Source organism: Equus asinus, chromosome 1 (assembly GCF_041296235.1).
Source record: "Equus asinus isolate D_3611 breed Donkey chromosome 1, EquAss-T2T_v2, whole genome shotgun sequence".
Taxonomy (NCBI): domain Eukaryota; kingdom Metazoa; phylum Chordata; class Mammalia; order Perissodactyla; family Equidae; genus Equus; species Equus asinus.
In genome coordinates, this window is record NC_091790.1 from 202,917,264 (window position 1) to 202,932,656 (window position 15,393).

Consider the following 15,393-nt stretch of genomic DNA (forward strand, 5'->3'; position numbering starts at 1 on the left):
CTGCAGTTTCAATGACTTGACAATTTTTACTCCTGAGCACTTTGTTACCAACAAAATTGACTAAACTTTACTTAGGACAGTTTACTTTAAAATAGTGGATTTTTAGTAAGTAATACAAATTACAAACAAATTATACTTGAAAACTTTTCAATAAAAAATTTGAGCAGCTCACACAGATTGGTCTCTGATCACATGACTACTGATGCTGTGTGTGTGTGTGTGTGTGTGTGTGTGTGTGTGTGTCCGCTACATACACAAATTCTCTCTCCCCCACTAAAACGGACACATAGTAGTAGCCTTGTAGTATGTGTGTGGATTAGAATCACTCATAGCTCTTCCAGAAGGGCCTCTTCTAAGGGACTAGAATTACTCGTTTCTTCCCACCTGACAGGGAGAAACTCCCTAGGCTCAGGACGCCCCTCACTTCCAGCACACGCAAAGACCAAATGGGCAGGAGTATGACAAGAGCCGCGACAGGGAGCTGAGAAGTACCTAGACATGCCTTTAAGGTACTGATCAGGACTGCTGCTTTCCAAGGACATCTTCATCACCGCTGGACTTACCTAGTTTGGTACAAGAATCTTTTTGCCGTAAAGGATTCATATTACGTCTGTCCAGGTATCTGTCGATCTGATAATGATGCCAGAGCAGACCGAGACAACCATCAGTTGGCTCATCTGGTCTTTGGGCTTGTCTGGCTTAAGATGTTTGAGGCTACCATACAAGACTCCTGCCTTCTTTTAGGCTTTTGGCTAATATCAGACAAATTTGCTAAATTTATCAAAACCTAAAAGAATTACACTAATTGAAATTTTTTCATTTTAACTTTAAGCCTTCGGTGGAATTCATCTTTTATCTGGGTATTCAAAAAGCCCTTTACTACCTGCTAAGGGAAACTAAAAGATTAAAGAATAAACCTACGTAGAAGCATATGAAAACCTTAAGCTAAGGGAAGTATCACACAAACTAGATAGAGAAAAGGCCTGCGTGCCAGTTCAACCAGGAGTTTAGTAACATACCTTAAGCAAACCGTACAGGTCACTCTCACCAGAGAAAGTAACCTGAGGCAACCTCGCCTTCCTAAGCAAGTCCTCTTAACGAGAGTGGAGGTGGGGTCCAAAGCCATCCACGCCTTCGAGGTGGCAGCAAGGATAACACAGTAACTGCCAGACACACATAGCACAGTAACACGCCCCCGCGCCCGCCACGAAGAGTGAGCAACACTGCTGAGGCTGACTTACAACGCCAAATAGAATGAGCGCTTTAGGACCCTCAGACCTTCACCCAGGAGAAGCAGAGTGAAGCTAGCAAACAGACCCAAAGAGAGCTTGGGGCCATTCAACTGCATTTCTCCACCTCCAATTTTTATTATGCAAATTTTCAAGCATACAGACAAATGGAAAGAACTGAACAATAATCAACCTGCCCCGCTATCTGGATTCAGCAAGTGTTAACCTCGTTGCTGTATCAGCTGGCTCACTCTCTCTGTCCATCCACCCACACACCCCATGAGAAAGTAAGCTGCATGGGGCCAGCCTGGTGGCGCAGTGGTTAAGTGCGCACGTTCCACTTCGGCGGCCCAGGGTTTGCTGGTTCGGATCCTGGGTGCGGACATGGCACCTCTTGGGAAGGCCATGCTGTGGCAGGCGTCCTACATATAAAGTAGAGGAAGATGGGCATGGATGTTAGCTCAGGGCCAGTCTTCCTCAACAAAAAGAGGAGGACTGGCAGTAGTTAGCTCAGGGCTAATCTTCCTCAAAAAAAAGAAAGTAAGCTGCAGACATTATGAAACTTGGCCCCTAAATACTTTGGTTTGCATTTCCTAAGAGTAAGGATATTCTCTTCATAATCCCAGTACGATCATTGCACCTAAAAAAATTAACACTTTCCCTAATATATCCAGAGTATAATAAAATCTCCCCAACTGATCAAAAATGGCTTTTACACGAGGGTTTTTAGAACCAGATTCCAATTAAGGTTCACACACAGACTCTTAATCCAGAACAGTCTCTCCCCAAGAGCACTTTAATCTCTACTGCACTTGGGTCACGCACAAGGCCCGTGTTTGCATCCACTAGACAGCCTGAGGCACAGGAGAGAGGACCCAATGTGGGTTAAATTTAAAACTTAATTCTCTTTCCTATACTATATAAAGTATAGAGTGATCTTAGAAAAGTCATTTTACCTCTTAACTCCTCAACTCTAAAATGAGACGTTCGACTAGATGATCTTAAGGATAGGTTAGATACCCAATCAGGGTTTGATTTCATTCAATTAAAACCACAAGTCTCTTACTCTCTTCTTTTTTTTTTTTCCCGAAGATTTTATTTTTCCTTTTTCTCCTCAAAGCCCCCCGGTACATAGTTGTGTGTTCTTAGTTGTGGGTCCTTCTAGTTGTGGCATGTGGGACGCCGCCTCAGCACGGCTTGATGAGTGGCGCCATGTCCATGCCCAGGATTTGAACCGGTGAAACCCCAGGCTGCGAAAGCGGAGCACGCGAACTCAACCACTCGGCCACAGGGCCAGCCCCTCTTAATTCTTACGATCTGAATTCTCACCACCTGCACTCAGGAACTGAACAGATTCAGATAAATCCCTTGCTGTTTGGAACTCGGGAACCAATCATACAGATTTAATATCCCTCGTTGTCTGAACAGAGACGAAGAGGGTTGACTCTGAAGGGACGGCTGGGCTGACTGAGCACCACCAGCTACAAGAACTCTGTGCGGGACACCATGGAGGCCACGAAGGCCAACCACGCTGTCCTGGATCTTAGAGTGAATGAAGGGAGACGAGAGAAAAGAAACTATTGTTAATTTTGGCTGGGTGAATCAAGCAGCGGGGGTCACTGAGAAGGGGAAATTTAAGAGAACCTTGAGGGCTAGGGGTCTTAGTAATGGGAAGGAGTGGCAGAACGGGGAACGAGGAGCACCAGGCTGACTGTGCGCTAGCTCTCCTCACCCCGAACAAGCCAGCCGTTCACCCTCACTGAGCTGTTGCCTCACAGTAATGAAAACCGATCAATCTTTTGATTGATTTGAGGATCAAACAACATAACATGTTGAAAATACGTTAAAAACTAGAAAACACCATATGAATTTAAGTACTTAATTAGAGAAAGGCTATTTTAAGCCAGAGAAGAACATGAGTAAAGGCGAGGCATTTTCAAAGTGCCCACTGTGTTTAAGGAAGTGGCAGTAGTTTGGCGCGATTGTGAAGTACAGGATGTAGTGAGAGAAGAAACGAGAAAAGCGCAAGTCATCACTGCACTCAATATCATGCTAAAGGCTTCGAGCCTTGTTCTGCAGACAATGGGCAACTCACTGACAGTCTGAGTAGAGGGTGACATCATCCGAGCTGTAGCTTTAGAAAGTTAATGGCAGCCAAGAGAAGTGTACTGGGGAGGAAACGGAGGCTGGAGACGAGCTTGGATGCTACGGGTCTAAACTCAAGCCATGGAAGGAAAAGGAAAGAGGAGCTACGGAAGCCTTCTGAAGTGGAAGTGACATCCTTCCTGGCACAGGCCTTGAAAGGAATATTTGCAGGACTGAAATTGGTAATAAATGCCTGTAAAATCGTTCTTAATAGTTTTTATGTTAAAAACAACACATATATCTAACTCAGTTTCTCTTACAGAAAAAGGCGGGGAGGTGCAGACAGAAAATTATCGCCAGAGTAATTTAAGATCATTCTTGCTTCTTTCCTGTGTCTGGACTTATTTCTGTATCCGTCTTTAATATAAAACAAAAATAACAATATATGTTCATAAAGGTAGTATTTCCTTTACTATTAACTTCTGTTTATCTCACAAATATTCTAGGTCCCATCATAAGTAGAACACTGACTGAATTAAAACATAAATACAATCTTCCTAAAGCAATGCAAAGACTAACATTAGAAATGGTGGAAGGATAAAGATTAACCAGGAGTGATAGGAGGTGAAACGCTGATTAAGAGGAACACATGCCTATGACTGACGGAAGGCAGGCTGAAGAGTTTTAAAGAATAAGTACCTGATTTTCTTTAGCAGAAGATTCCAAAAAAGCTGCATTCCAAGATTCCGCTAATGCTTTCCCTTCTTCATAACTGATCACCCTAAAGGAAAAATAAAATTCTAAATAAAGTACTTTTCTCTGTATTATATAAAACATCTATAATTGATTTATGAAACAGGCTCCACTTTTATCAATTTTTCCCTTACGAAGCAGAAGCAAGCTCTGCTCAGTATTACCATCCACTATGCAACACAGAGGAGCATCTTAACTACGCCCGACTTGGGGAATAGAACACACACTGCCTATGGGGTTACCCATGCTCCAGCAAGCTCTTACAGTTCAGAGAATATAACTGTATTTCCTAGTACTCCAGTATCTGTAACAATAGACTATTTTACACCTAGGTTGTAAGCACCCAAGGACAGGGGCAATTCTGAAGGGGCCACAGTCCAATTCTGTTGTGCACAGGCTGCAGGCATTCAGCCAGCAAGTGCCTTCCTCTCTAGACATCATGGGGATAGGCCTTGCCCACCTGGTTCATCACTCTAACCCTAACCTCAGTCCTCAAAAAAACGATTTGTTGAGTAAATGAGTGTTACTGTTGTCTTTTTACAGTCTGCTTTACGCAAAATGGTAGAAGAATCTAAAGATAATTTTCTACAGTATTTGCTCACTCTTTTCTACAGGAAACATTTATCAACATATGTGGGATTTATACTGCAGTTTTATTTCTCCTATGTACAATCACTGCCACATTCCTGAACACAGAAACACAGATATGCTACAGCTAAAAATATTCTTGCTGTAAGAACAGTAATTAAAAATGGAACTTCAGTGACTAAATCATCTTAGCCTTGATTTTATAAATCAGTCATTATTTAGAAGCTACATACCTTTCCATATGTAGGTCTTTCTTATTCCCAACCAACATAATAGGTATTCTATTAATATGAGGAGAAAAAAGGAAGTAAAGTAGTCAGTGTGGAGTTTACTGTCCAGGAGCTACTATTACAACAGACCTATCTACCGAGATAAAGTACGGCTACTTACTGCACTTTCCCCACCATATCCAACAATTTGCCATGGATAACTTTAATCACTTCAAAACTACAAAACAAAAGCATGAAATCAGATATCCATTTTAGTGTTGATGTTTTTAGATGTTTATAGTGGGAAAAATATAAAATGTCACAGAGTCACCATTTTAACATAAAATAAACTGAACACAAGGAATTGCTCTATTTTTTCCCACCAATCTTTTTCACATGAGCATTATCTGACACTCAGTAATCCTTACTGAGAGTATTCAAAACGAAATAGGTAAGATATTTAAATAGGAAAGCCTAACACTGGGCTGACAAACCACATAAACACAAATTCTAACCTCTGAATAAACATGTGTAGAACATTCCTTAGCTAGAGGGCCCCAGCAGTCAGCCCGTGTTCCACATTAATATGGTGAAAACACACAAAAAGCAAATCAATCTATGTATTTCTCATCCCGATTAGTAGAAAGCTCAGATCGTGTTCAATCATTATCTATCTAGGCAGCTTCAAGTAAGAAATACGGAGTTTTTATTCCACGAGTGTAAGAGAACATCTATCAGGGTAATTTTTCCCCATAACTACCTGTTTGCTCCACAAGACCACCACTAAAAAACATTTAGCCTAATAACCAAGTCTAACTGTTACTAACACCAATTCCAGCCTAACCCTTTAAAAGGAGCACGTGGCAGGAGTGAGGCTCACCTTTTGATTGATGTAACAGAATACACAAGAATATAACCATTAATATCTATGGAGTATGTCTGAGGAAAGATGGAATATTCATCCTGTGGAAGAAAAAATAATAACAGTTGAGTAAACTCTTCATATATCATAACAAGCACTCTTTACCCAAGGTTTTTCACATAGCACCTGGTCAAAGAAATCAAAGTAAACAAAAAGTGGGTTACAATATCATTCTAGAAACATAGCCTACAAACTTAAGATTTATGTAAGACTGGCTGAGGGGTGATAATGTGCTATAAAGCCAATATTAAAAAATGACTGGCTATTTTAAGACTTTTGGGAGACATTCCTGGGAGAAGAGAATGGAATGAATGGAAAGGTGACCGGCTCTGTGATCCTGTATCAAGGGGAAAGCACTACTACGTTTCTTTTATGGATGCAAAGTCCACAATGTCTTAAGACTTCACAGGAAATTCACAAGTGCTACTGGTTTATTCCATTAATCTGCATTTTCATATTCGAAATGTCATATTATCACTTGACCTATTTTCTGCACGTGAGTCACAACGGCCTGAGCACCAGTCTACTGGTCGTCAGTAGGCTGCCACCGGCACTTGAGAGAGAGGAAGGGGAGAGAAGAGAATCAAAACACTAGGCTTGATCAGTGTACTCAGACTTCTGAGGATCAAATGAGTTATTTAATGAGCAACTTTAGGGATTAAAAACAAAGGTACACATTATGCAACAGCGTATAGCTACTACTCAGTTTTATAAAGCTTTACAAAACTCTGCTTTAGATACAGAATTATTAAAGCATAGGAAAGGTTCTAAGGTCAATGTAGTTTTCATTAGCACATGCCACTGTCCGGAACAAACATTTCATTCTCAGTTGAAATACAATTGTCAATATACTACATATCCCAAGCACTAGAGAAAAATAATGGCAATCACCATTATATCAAGTAACTGTCTCTGTTAACTTTGTAATTCCATGGTATGGTAACAACTAATGTTCACAAGGCCCTGAATTACTACCCTATGGCAAAAAACCGTAAAAAAAAAAAATCAAAGAAAAATTAACTTTTACTGTAAACTCTCTGATATCATAAACAGTAGTCACTAATCAGAAAGCAGCGCTTCTGCATCACAGAGCTTACTACACACGCTAAATAAAACTGTTTTCATTATTAGTACAACTTTCATTACGTCAAATTCATTTTAGTGTTGATTTATGAAAACAAATTGTTAACAGAATGACAGATTTTTTCACCCAGATTAAAAAAAAAAATTCCTGGGGCCGGCCCGGTGGTGCAGCAGTTATGTTCACACGTTCTGCTTCGGCAGCCCGGGGTTCACCACTTTGGATCCCTGGTGCCGACCTATGCACCGCTTGTCAAGCTGTGCTGTGGCAGGCATCCCACATACAAAATAGGGCAAGATGGGCACAGATGTTAGCTCAGGGCCAGTCTTCCTCAGCAAAAAGAGGAGACTGGCAGCAGATGTTAGCTCAGGGCTAGCCTTCCTCCAAAAAAAATCCAAATGATTTTAAGTCACCAGCAGATCCAAAGTTCAAATTACTTTTTCCCTGAAAGGAAGATGTGGAAATAAAGAACAGAATAAGCATATTCTAGAAGCATGGTGCAAAAAACCTAGTTAGAAAGCAGAATGAAGGAAAAAGACCGCCCACTATAACAGCAACCAAAAACGACAAAATTCCTATAAATAAACTTAAGAAAATAAAAGTGCACGATCCATCTGAAGAAAACCTTAAAATACTCCCAAGAAATAAAAGACTTAAATACATGGAAGAGTGTGCCACGGTCTTCAGCAAGAATATGCAGAATCATAAGGCTATCCATTGATCGATCCTAAATTAATATATAATTGTAACATGATCCTGATAAGAAGTATACTTTCTGAGAAAGAATAGCAATTTCAGAGGCAACTGGGTGGAACCCATAAAGCTATGGCAATCAAAATAGTACAGCACCGGCTCATGAATGGAGCAAACCAGAAAATCTATAAAGACCCAAATAAATATGGGAATTAGGTACATGATAATACTGACACTTCAAATCAGTAAGTATAAAAAGTAACCCTCAACAAAATGTATAGGGAACAAATGCAGAGCCATCTGGGGCTAAGTTGGATCTCTAACTCACACCTCAGCAAAAATGTATTCCAGAGGAATCAAAGATTTAAAGATGAAAATTGAAACTATGTGCATAGTAGATGGGAGAATTTTTTAAAAATAGTATCAGTTAAAAAGAGATTAAGTAAATTCAACCAAACGAAAAAGTTCTTTACGGCTGAAAACCTTTCAAAAACGATAAACCAATGACAAATTGAAAGCAAACAATACCTTGCAGCTCAGATCATATACAAAATACTAATTTTCTTCACATATTAAAAGATCTCTCAAATCAATAAGCAAAGACCAACAACTCAATAGAAAAAGGGAAAAGTACATGAATAGACAGGATAAATCACAGAAAAAGAATTATGAATGTCCTCAAACATAGGAAAATATGATCAAACTCCTTCATAAGAAGAAATACACTTATTAAAATGATACTGGGACTATTTTTCACCCAGCAGATTGGCAAATACCAAGAAATGTGGACGGATGGCAGTTAGACTGTTGGTGATGAACACAATGTAGTCTAAACAGCAGCTGAAATATAATGATGCACACCTGAACTTCCTATGTTATAAACCATTGTGACTTCAAAAGAAAAAAGGTTTTCAAACACACAAAAAAGCTGGTTACACATTATGTTGGCGAGTGTGTAGGGAAACAGGCACTCCCATTCCCAGCTGGTGAGAGTGTGAACTGTGACCCTGGCTCCAGCATCCACCATGCAGATTTTCTTACATACATGCCATCTGTCTAAAATGACTAAGATACTGATGCAGCGCTGTTGGTGGTAGCAAGACTGGAAACCCCCTAATTGTTGATCGATGGTTAAATTATGATATATCCAAACAATGGGATGGTATGCAGCCATAGGGAGAAAAAAGAGGCTGCAGGTACTGATGTGGAATAATCTCCAAGATGGAAATATAGAGATACATTACTTTTTGTGTTAAAAAGAAAAGAATAAAACTACACTGCATGTTCATGTAGAAAGTATCTTGGAACCGCATCCTAGAGCTCGGCAACAAGGGCTGCTGTCGGGGGGACCTGGGGCAGCCAGCGTGGAGAAGACTTACAGTTCACTACTTACCTTTTGTGCTAGTTTACTTCTGTAACAAGTGCACTTAGTACTGTTTTCTAGAAATAAGCTTAAGTAATACTTGTTTTTTTTTAAAGGGAAATTTGACATTATAAAATTGACCATCACTGACTCTACTTAAATTAGGCCCAAATATAATATTTCATTCAAACTAAAAATAATCAACTTGTATTTAACTATGCTCACCATCATCTCTAGCTGGGCACTTAAATCAGCTATAATATAAGCTCCTAAGCAAACAGTACTTGCTATCATATATTGCTATACAGCAAGTTCTTATGTGCAATTTTACTCCCAAAATGTGTAAGTTAGTGAACAAATTTACTATATACAGCTTTCAAAGAATCTGTCCTTTAATCACCTTCCCCTAGTACTAGCAGTCTTAACCCCACACCCAGCCCACATGAATTCAATTTAAAAACCGCTCTTGGAGCAGTAAATGCTACGTGCCGTCTCATCCAGTTTCTACAGAGTGAGGGTAGAACCACAGCAGGAGGAAAGGCCTGTGTCACACCATCATGGATGGCAAATACTAGCATAACTTTTTATTTTATGATCTCTCAGCTCTGGATGTAGCTTTTAACAACTATTAGCTGCAATGAAAACAACTTATTCAAAGTAGCTAAATTTGGATATACTTTGTGCAAAAATTCTCTAAATATTCTTATTTGGCAGTAACAGAACCCAAAGGAGCAAGGCAAGCAGAGCTGGTAACTGACCTTGCTCCTGCCATCCCTCACACCGTAAGCTCACTCCCTGAGATCTCTGATCCTTTTGGGGTCATTCTTTGTATCACTCTATCATTAAAACATTTAAAGACGTGAGATGCCCAAGTGTGCCTTTATGTTTTAGAGTAAAACATAACCTCAGAGGAATATATCTTTTATTTTGATAAGGAGAGTCAATATAAAGAAATTTTCTCTCCAGAGAAACGTTTTCAAGGACAGCTCTCCTCCAAGTATTAAGACACCTGCACGACACCCACTCACACTGTCAGCATCGAGTGAGTGTGGCCTCTAGGCACCGCTCTAGCCTCAGCAGCATCAAAGAGCTACAAATAAGGATCAAATCTTCTGTAAGCTCATAAATCGACTCTAAAGCATACAACAATCCTGTGAAGGTAGGTACCACAATTATCGCCAGTTTACAGATGAAGATCTGAGGCACAGAATGGTTCATGACTTTCTCAAGGTCACTTGGTTAGTAAGAAGAGCCAGGATTCAAACACAGGCAGCAGGACTGCAGAGGCCATACTCCAACTATGACATCTTGGTTCTCCTTCTGGTCCACTTTAAATGTATTTCTAGAGTAACATTACATGGAAGTGATTTACCAATTTACATCCTTACCCGCACTTTCCATGAGCTTCATGAAAATTCAAAACAGAGATATAAGGGCAAACTGAAATATTGATAACGTCACAGTCCCACCATAAATGGTGTGTGGTCATATTTCTCTGCCTAGAACACTCTCAGTTTATACCTGCTGTCTCAGTGAATCAATATACTGAGTGCCCCCTCCACTCTTAAAAATGTCTTATTTTAGGTAATAAATTACATAGTCGCCATAACTATAAAAGAAGAATACAAACCCTAAGAATGCAACGCAAGGTCCCATCCCAGAGGCTCCTCTACACTAATTTCTCAGAGAAGCTAGGTCCTCTATGCCATCACTCTCTCACGGAGACTTCTACTGCTCTCCTTGTTCCAATAAGCTGCAAACTCCCATTACACCATGGACAGGTTCCCTGTAGAGTAAAAGCCTAGGAGGACTCTGCTCTAAGAAAACCATCATGAGGCCTGATGATGAAGGCTTATTATATCCACCACCAGGTGGGAGTGTATATGGTCAGTGAGAGTTATGTTCCATCTTTGTGACATACACATTTGATTTATTTTATTTGAAGCTTCCAGAATAGAAACTCCAGGGTTTCTCCAGTGCTGAAACAACTTAACACAGCTACATTCTTGCTTCACTATAGGGTTACACTTTCCCTCCACGCTCACTTCAAAACATAAAGCAGAGGGAGCTCATTCCAAACCCATGAGACAGGCCACATCATTCCGGTCTATCCCAATCTCCCCAGGTTCCAGGAAAAAAGCCTCCATTTAACGTGGCAGACTAGATTATACTACATTCGCCCTCCTCTTAGTCTGATCCTTTGTTGAGCATAAGACGCAAGGTGAGGAGTTAGACGTTCCAGCTTCTTTGCACTCCCCATCCTCCAGTGAACTGCAATAGATGCAGCCTAACAGAATGGTTCCTAGTAAAAGCTGGGCTGGCTGCCATGGTGACAGGGAAGTTAAGCTGTCAAAGGATTTTCTTTGTTCCCTTCAAGTTCTCTCAATTTCTTTCATCCTTTGATTCCAGTCAATTCCCCTAGAGACCCATTACCCACATCACTGCTACATTAACCTGTGAATATCTTTTTTGGGGGTTACTTAAGCTCTGGCAATTACTGACTGTCTAGCAAATCAAATTGACACTTCTTACTCTAGCAATCATATAAACATGTATAAACAAGGTCATTTCTGCCCTAAATCTTTCTCCTGCCTTTTCCCTAGAAAAGATTTACTTTTGCTCTTAATGTAGGAGAATACATATTACAAATAGAGGAAGAGCATTAATATGATTCCCTGTACAGAATTAAGTTTAGAAAACAGGAAACCACTATCCCTGTCATAAACATAAACTTTCACAATTTTTTTTTTAAAGATTTTTACTTTTTCCTTTTTCTCCCCAAAGCCCGGCGGTACACAGTTGTGTATTTTAGTTGTAGGTGCTTCTAGTTGTGGCATGTGGGATGCCCCCTCAGCATGGCCTGATGAGTGGTGCCATGTTTGCACCCAGGATTTGAACCGGTGAAACCCTGGGTCACCGAAGCCGAGCACGTGAACTTAACCACTTGGCCATGGGGCTGGCCCCAACACAACATTATGAATATATTTAAAACAACTCTACAGCAGAAAACAAGTTAATTATTTGAAAAACTGCCATGAAAGTCTTACAAGGACAAAGCAAACAGCCTATTAATATTCCATCCTACACAAATCACAAGGGGTTTTCCTGGCGTTGCTGTTGTGTGTAAGCATCAATGCCAGGGCCAGGACTGTCAGAGACGCTGTACGAGATTCTGATACAGGAGATACTTACTTGCCCAGCTGTGTCTACAAGTTGAAGATGATATTCTTGTCCATTCACTGTGATCAATTTTGTGAAAGCTACAGAGAAAAAGGGAATTAAATACCAGTTAGCTAAAAAAATTAACCTTAGATCACTTAAAGCTTGAACAATGACAACCAGTTAAGCAGAGTCCCTAATAATCTCATAAAAAGGTCCCACCAAACAAAAAAGAAGAAATCTCTAGTTTACAGATTCTTCCCTACTTCCACAATTTAACTAAGAAACACTGGCTGGCTGACTAAAATCAAGGTTGGGTAAACCCTGAATCTTTTTCAAAGAAAGTGAAATTAGGCACCAATTCATATCCTATAAAAGTAATCTGAATGTTTCATCTGCTGATAGTTCTTTCTCTTGTGCAAAGTGAAATATAATACAGAAAGCTTGAGGTCTAGAAGGAACCAAAATGCACAAAAATTTTCATTAATTTATAGGAATTCTAGTTTCAGAGCACAAAAAGCTAGTATTAATTCAAGTGCTAAGAACTTTCAGTATGTAAAAAAATTAACAATTTTATTGATGGATAAAACAGCAATGGAACAGATGTTCTGTGTGAAGCCATCATTCCCACTTAGCTTAAGGATCCAAGAAATTTGTGAAAAAAAGAAAAAAAAAAACCAGACTCAAATAACTTCCGGAAAAGTCAATTCAGAATTCTAAAGAAAAAGACTTCAAACAGACATAGACAAAAGAGGAAAGAACTACTAATAGTAATGGAATATTAAAAAGTAACCACCTGGAACCCTGACAACTACACAGAACAGATTTCTTCTGCATACTCGGTCCCAGCCATCTCGATTCACGATGAGTCCTCAGACCTGGCCAGCCATTCGACTTGATGACAGCCAGGCAGCAGAACCCATCCCTTGCACAGTGGAGAGAAGACCCACTTGTGCCCACTTGGTCCCACTGCCCAAAGAGAAGGCAAAAACAGACAGAGGAAATGATGAGGGAAAACTCTAAGTGACAAGGAGGACAGAGAGGGGATCTTATCTGAATGTTGAGCCCCACAGGGAGAGAAAGGACGGGTGAAAGAGAAGCAGTCATCAAAGAGAATCATACCAGCACCACACTCTCCTAATGCCAGCAGGGGTGCTGGAGTCAGGCGAATACAAATTAGACCAGACCACTCAGGCCATCTGCCACACTTTCTATCATTCTTGTGCTCTTTCTGGAAATTATCACTTTAAGGAAAAGTTAAACCAGATGAAAACTGAATCAGAATATTTCAAGATAGCAAGTACCCAATAAAACCTATTTTATCAATTCTAAGAAAAAATTCTATCGTATTTTTTTTCACATTGTAACCTCTCTGAACTTGGGATGCATCTTGCACCAACTGTGCTTTTTGATCACCGTCAGCCAGGGGGCAGTCAGGACGTTCCTGTGGGAAAACCTGCCACTGACACCTTAGGAAAGATCAAAAAGTGCATTTTAGATTTGATGAAAATTATGTAAGAAACATTGGTGAGCAATAATGCCAGTAAGGTTCAATTAGAACTAAGTAATTGTGGTTATGAAGTATAATGTAATTATTACGAAAAGATTATTGAGATAAAATGTCATTCATTTATCCAAGAACTATTTCTTGAGAGCCTAATATCACCACCTAGCACTGTTCCAGGTGCTCAAGATACTGCTGCAGTCCCTGACGTCAGTGAACTTACAGCCCGGTAACGGAAAGAAGACGCATTCAGACAGACACACACACACTGTCAGGTATCTTCTCTGGGAGAAGCATAGAGGCAGAGGGTAAACATTAAGTGAAAAAGCTCAGTGAGAAAAAGCAAGAAAGTCAATGCAGCTGCGGCTGAGAGAGAACGGGGGTAGGTAATCAGGTTGGGGAGGAGACACGTCTTACAGGACATGGTAAGTTACTCAGATTTTTATTCTGAATGTGATGGGAAACAAAGGGTTTTGACCAGGGGAGTAACCTGATCTGATTCATATTCTAAAAAGATCACTCTGGCTAGGCCATAAATAATAGAAATGGGCCAAAACGGATAAGGGACATTCGTGGGAGCCCACGATATTGTGGCTATTTGGACTATCACGACCTGAAGAAGATGACGGTGACCTGGACTAGAGGGGCAGAGATGGAGGTGTGAGACACGGTGGAATTCTGGATGTATTTCAAAGGTAGACCCAAAAAGATTTTCTGATTGACTGGAAGTAGGGTGTGAAGAACGGAGAACTGGACGACTCCATCATTTCTGACTTGCGCAACCAGATGCATGAGTTGCCATTTACCACCACAGGAAAGGAGCACTGGGGACGGAGAGGAAGGGAACTGAGAGCTGGGTTTAGATGTATGCCGTCCGGGAGCCTATTAAATACTAAAAGAGAAATAAAGTCAGCTGAATAAAAAAGCCCAGAGTTCAGGGGAGAAGCAGGGGCTGGGGTACCAGGAGACAAGCAAATTCCTGAAGAGAGAACACCACTAGAGAGCAAGTGCAGAGAAAGCCTGAGCCTGCGGTCGAAGCCCAGGGCACCTACACTGCCAGGTCAGAAAATGAAGACGATGAAGGCAAGGAGACCGGCGAGGTGCTGGCCAGTGAGGTTAGAGTAAAAAGGCAGGAGATGTAATTGTACATAAGATATAAAAGAAAGAAAATAGGAATACACATTTTCGTATATCCTTGCACATAAAATGGATCTAACTCCTCCTACACACAGCAGTAATATGAAACTGAAGACCTTCCATCTGTCATGGGAAAAGTGCCTCTTCTTGTTACTAGAAAAAAGAAGTGTAATAAGAGCTATGTCTGTGAGTCCCAGAGACAAGGAACAAATGTGGCTCCCCTGCGCTCACAAGCTCACGTAGAAACGGAACCCTGGCCTTCTCCTACCGCTTTCCTTGAAGCCTCTTCTTCTCTTTCACAATCACTGGAGAAATCAATCTAATTTCCAACCTAAAATCCTGAAATTACTCTGAGCAGACTACTAGTTACTAGTGCAACCTACTAACAAGCAAAGTAATACAGATTTCCAAAATCTGGCATTCACAAAGTCAGATTTGTGTTACTAAACTGTTACTGAGAACATCTAATCCATACCCTACGGAGAAGTCCACCCACCAGGCCACGCTGGATAATGCCGCAAAATTCCTATCAGAGTGTCCCAGTTTTCTGCGAGGAGCTTTATTAATTTGTCCACAGTACTGAGATGGCAGAAGGTGTAAACTGCCGCTATTCTTCTTTTCAATTATAAACTACCACTGGTTAAACTTCATCAGATCAAGTTTGTATTGA

General features: G+C 40.5%; 1 protein-coding gene across 3 annotated transcripts in view; it reads right to left on the minus strand.

Annotated features, from left to right (window-relative positions):
* RHEB (Ras homolog, mTORC1 binding) overlaps nucleotides 1–15,393 on the minus strand; it is a 45,404-nt gene that overhangs the window by 1,400 nt on the left and 28,611 nt on the right. For all 3 annotated transcript variants that reach the window (XM_044765719.2, XM_044765720.2, XM_070516618.1), the window contains 5 exons: nucleotides 12,116–12,183; nucleotides 5,745–5,827; nucleotides 5,046–5,102; nucleotides 4,889–4,936; nucleotides 4,014–4,095 (listed from right to left, as the gene is read on the minus strand). In XM_044765719.2, coding sequence (XP_044621654.1) covers nucleotides 4,014–4,095; nucleotides 4,889–4,936; nucleotides 5,046–5,102; nucleotides 5,745–5,827; nucleotides 12,116–12,183 — 338 coding nt within the window. The remainder of the gene's footprint in view (nucleotides 1–4,013; nucleotides 4,096–4,888; nucleotides 4,937–5,045; nucleotides 5,103–5,744; nucleotides 5,828–12,115; nucleotides 12,184–15,393) is intronic.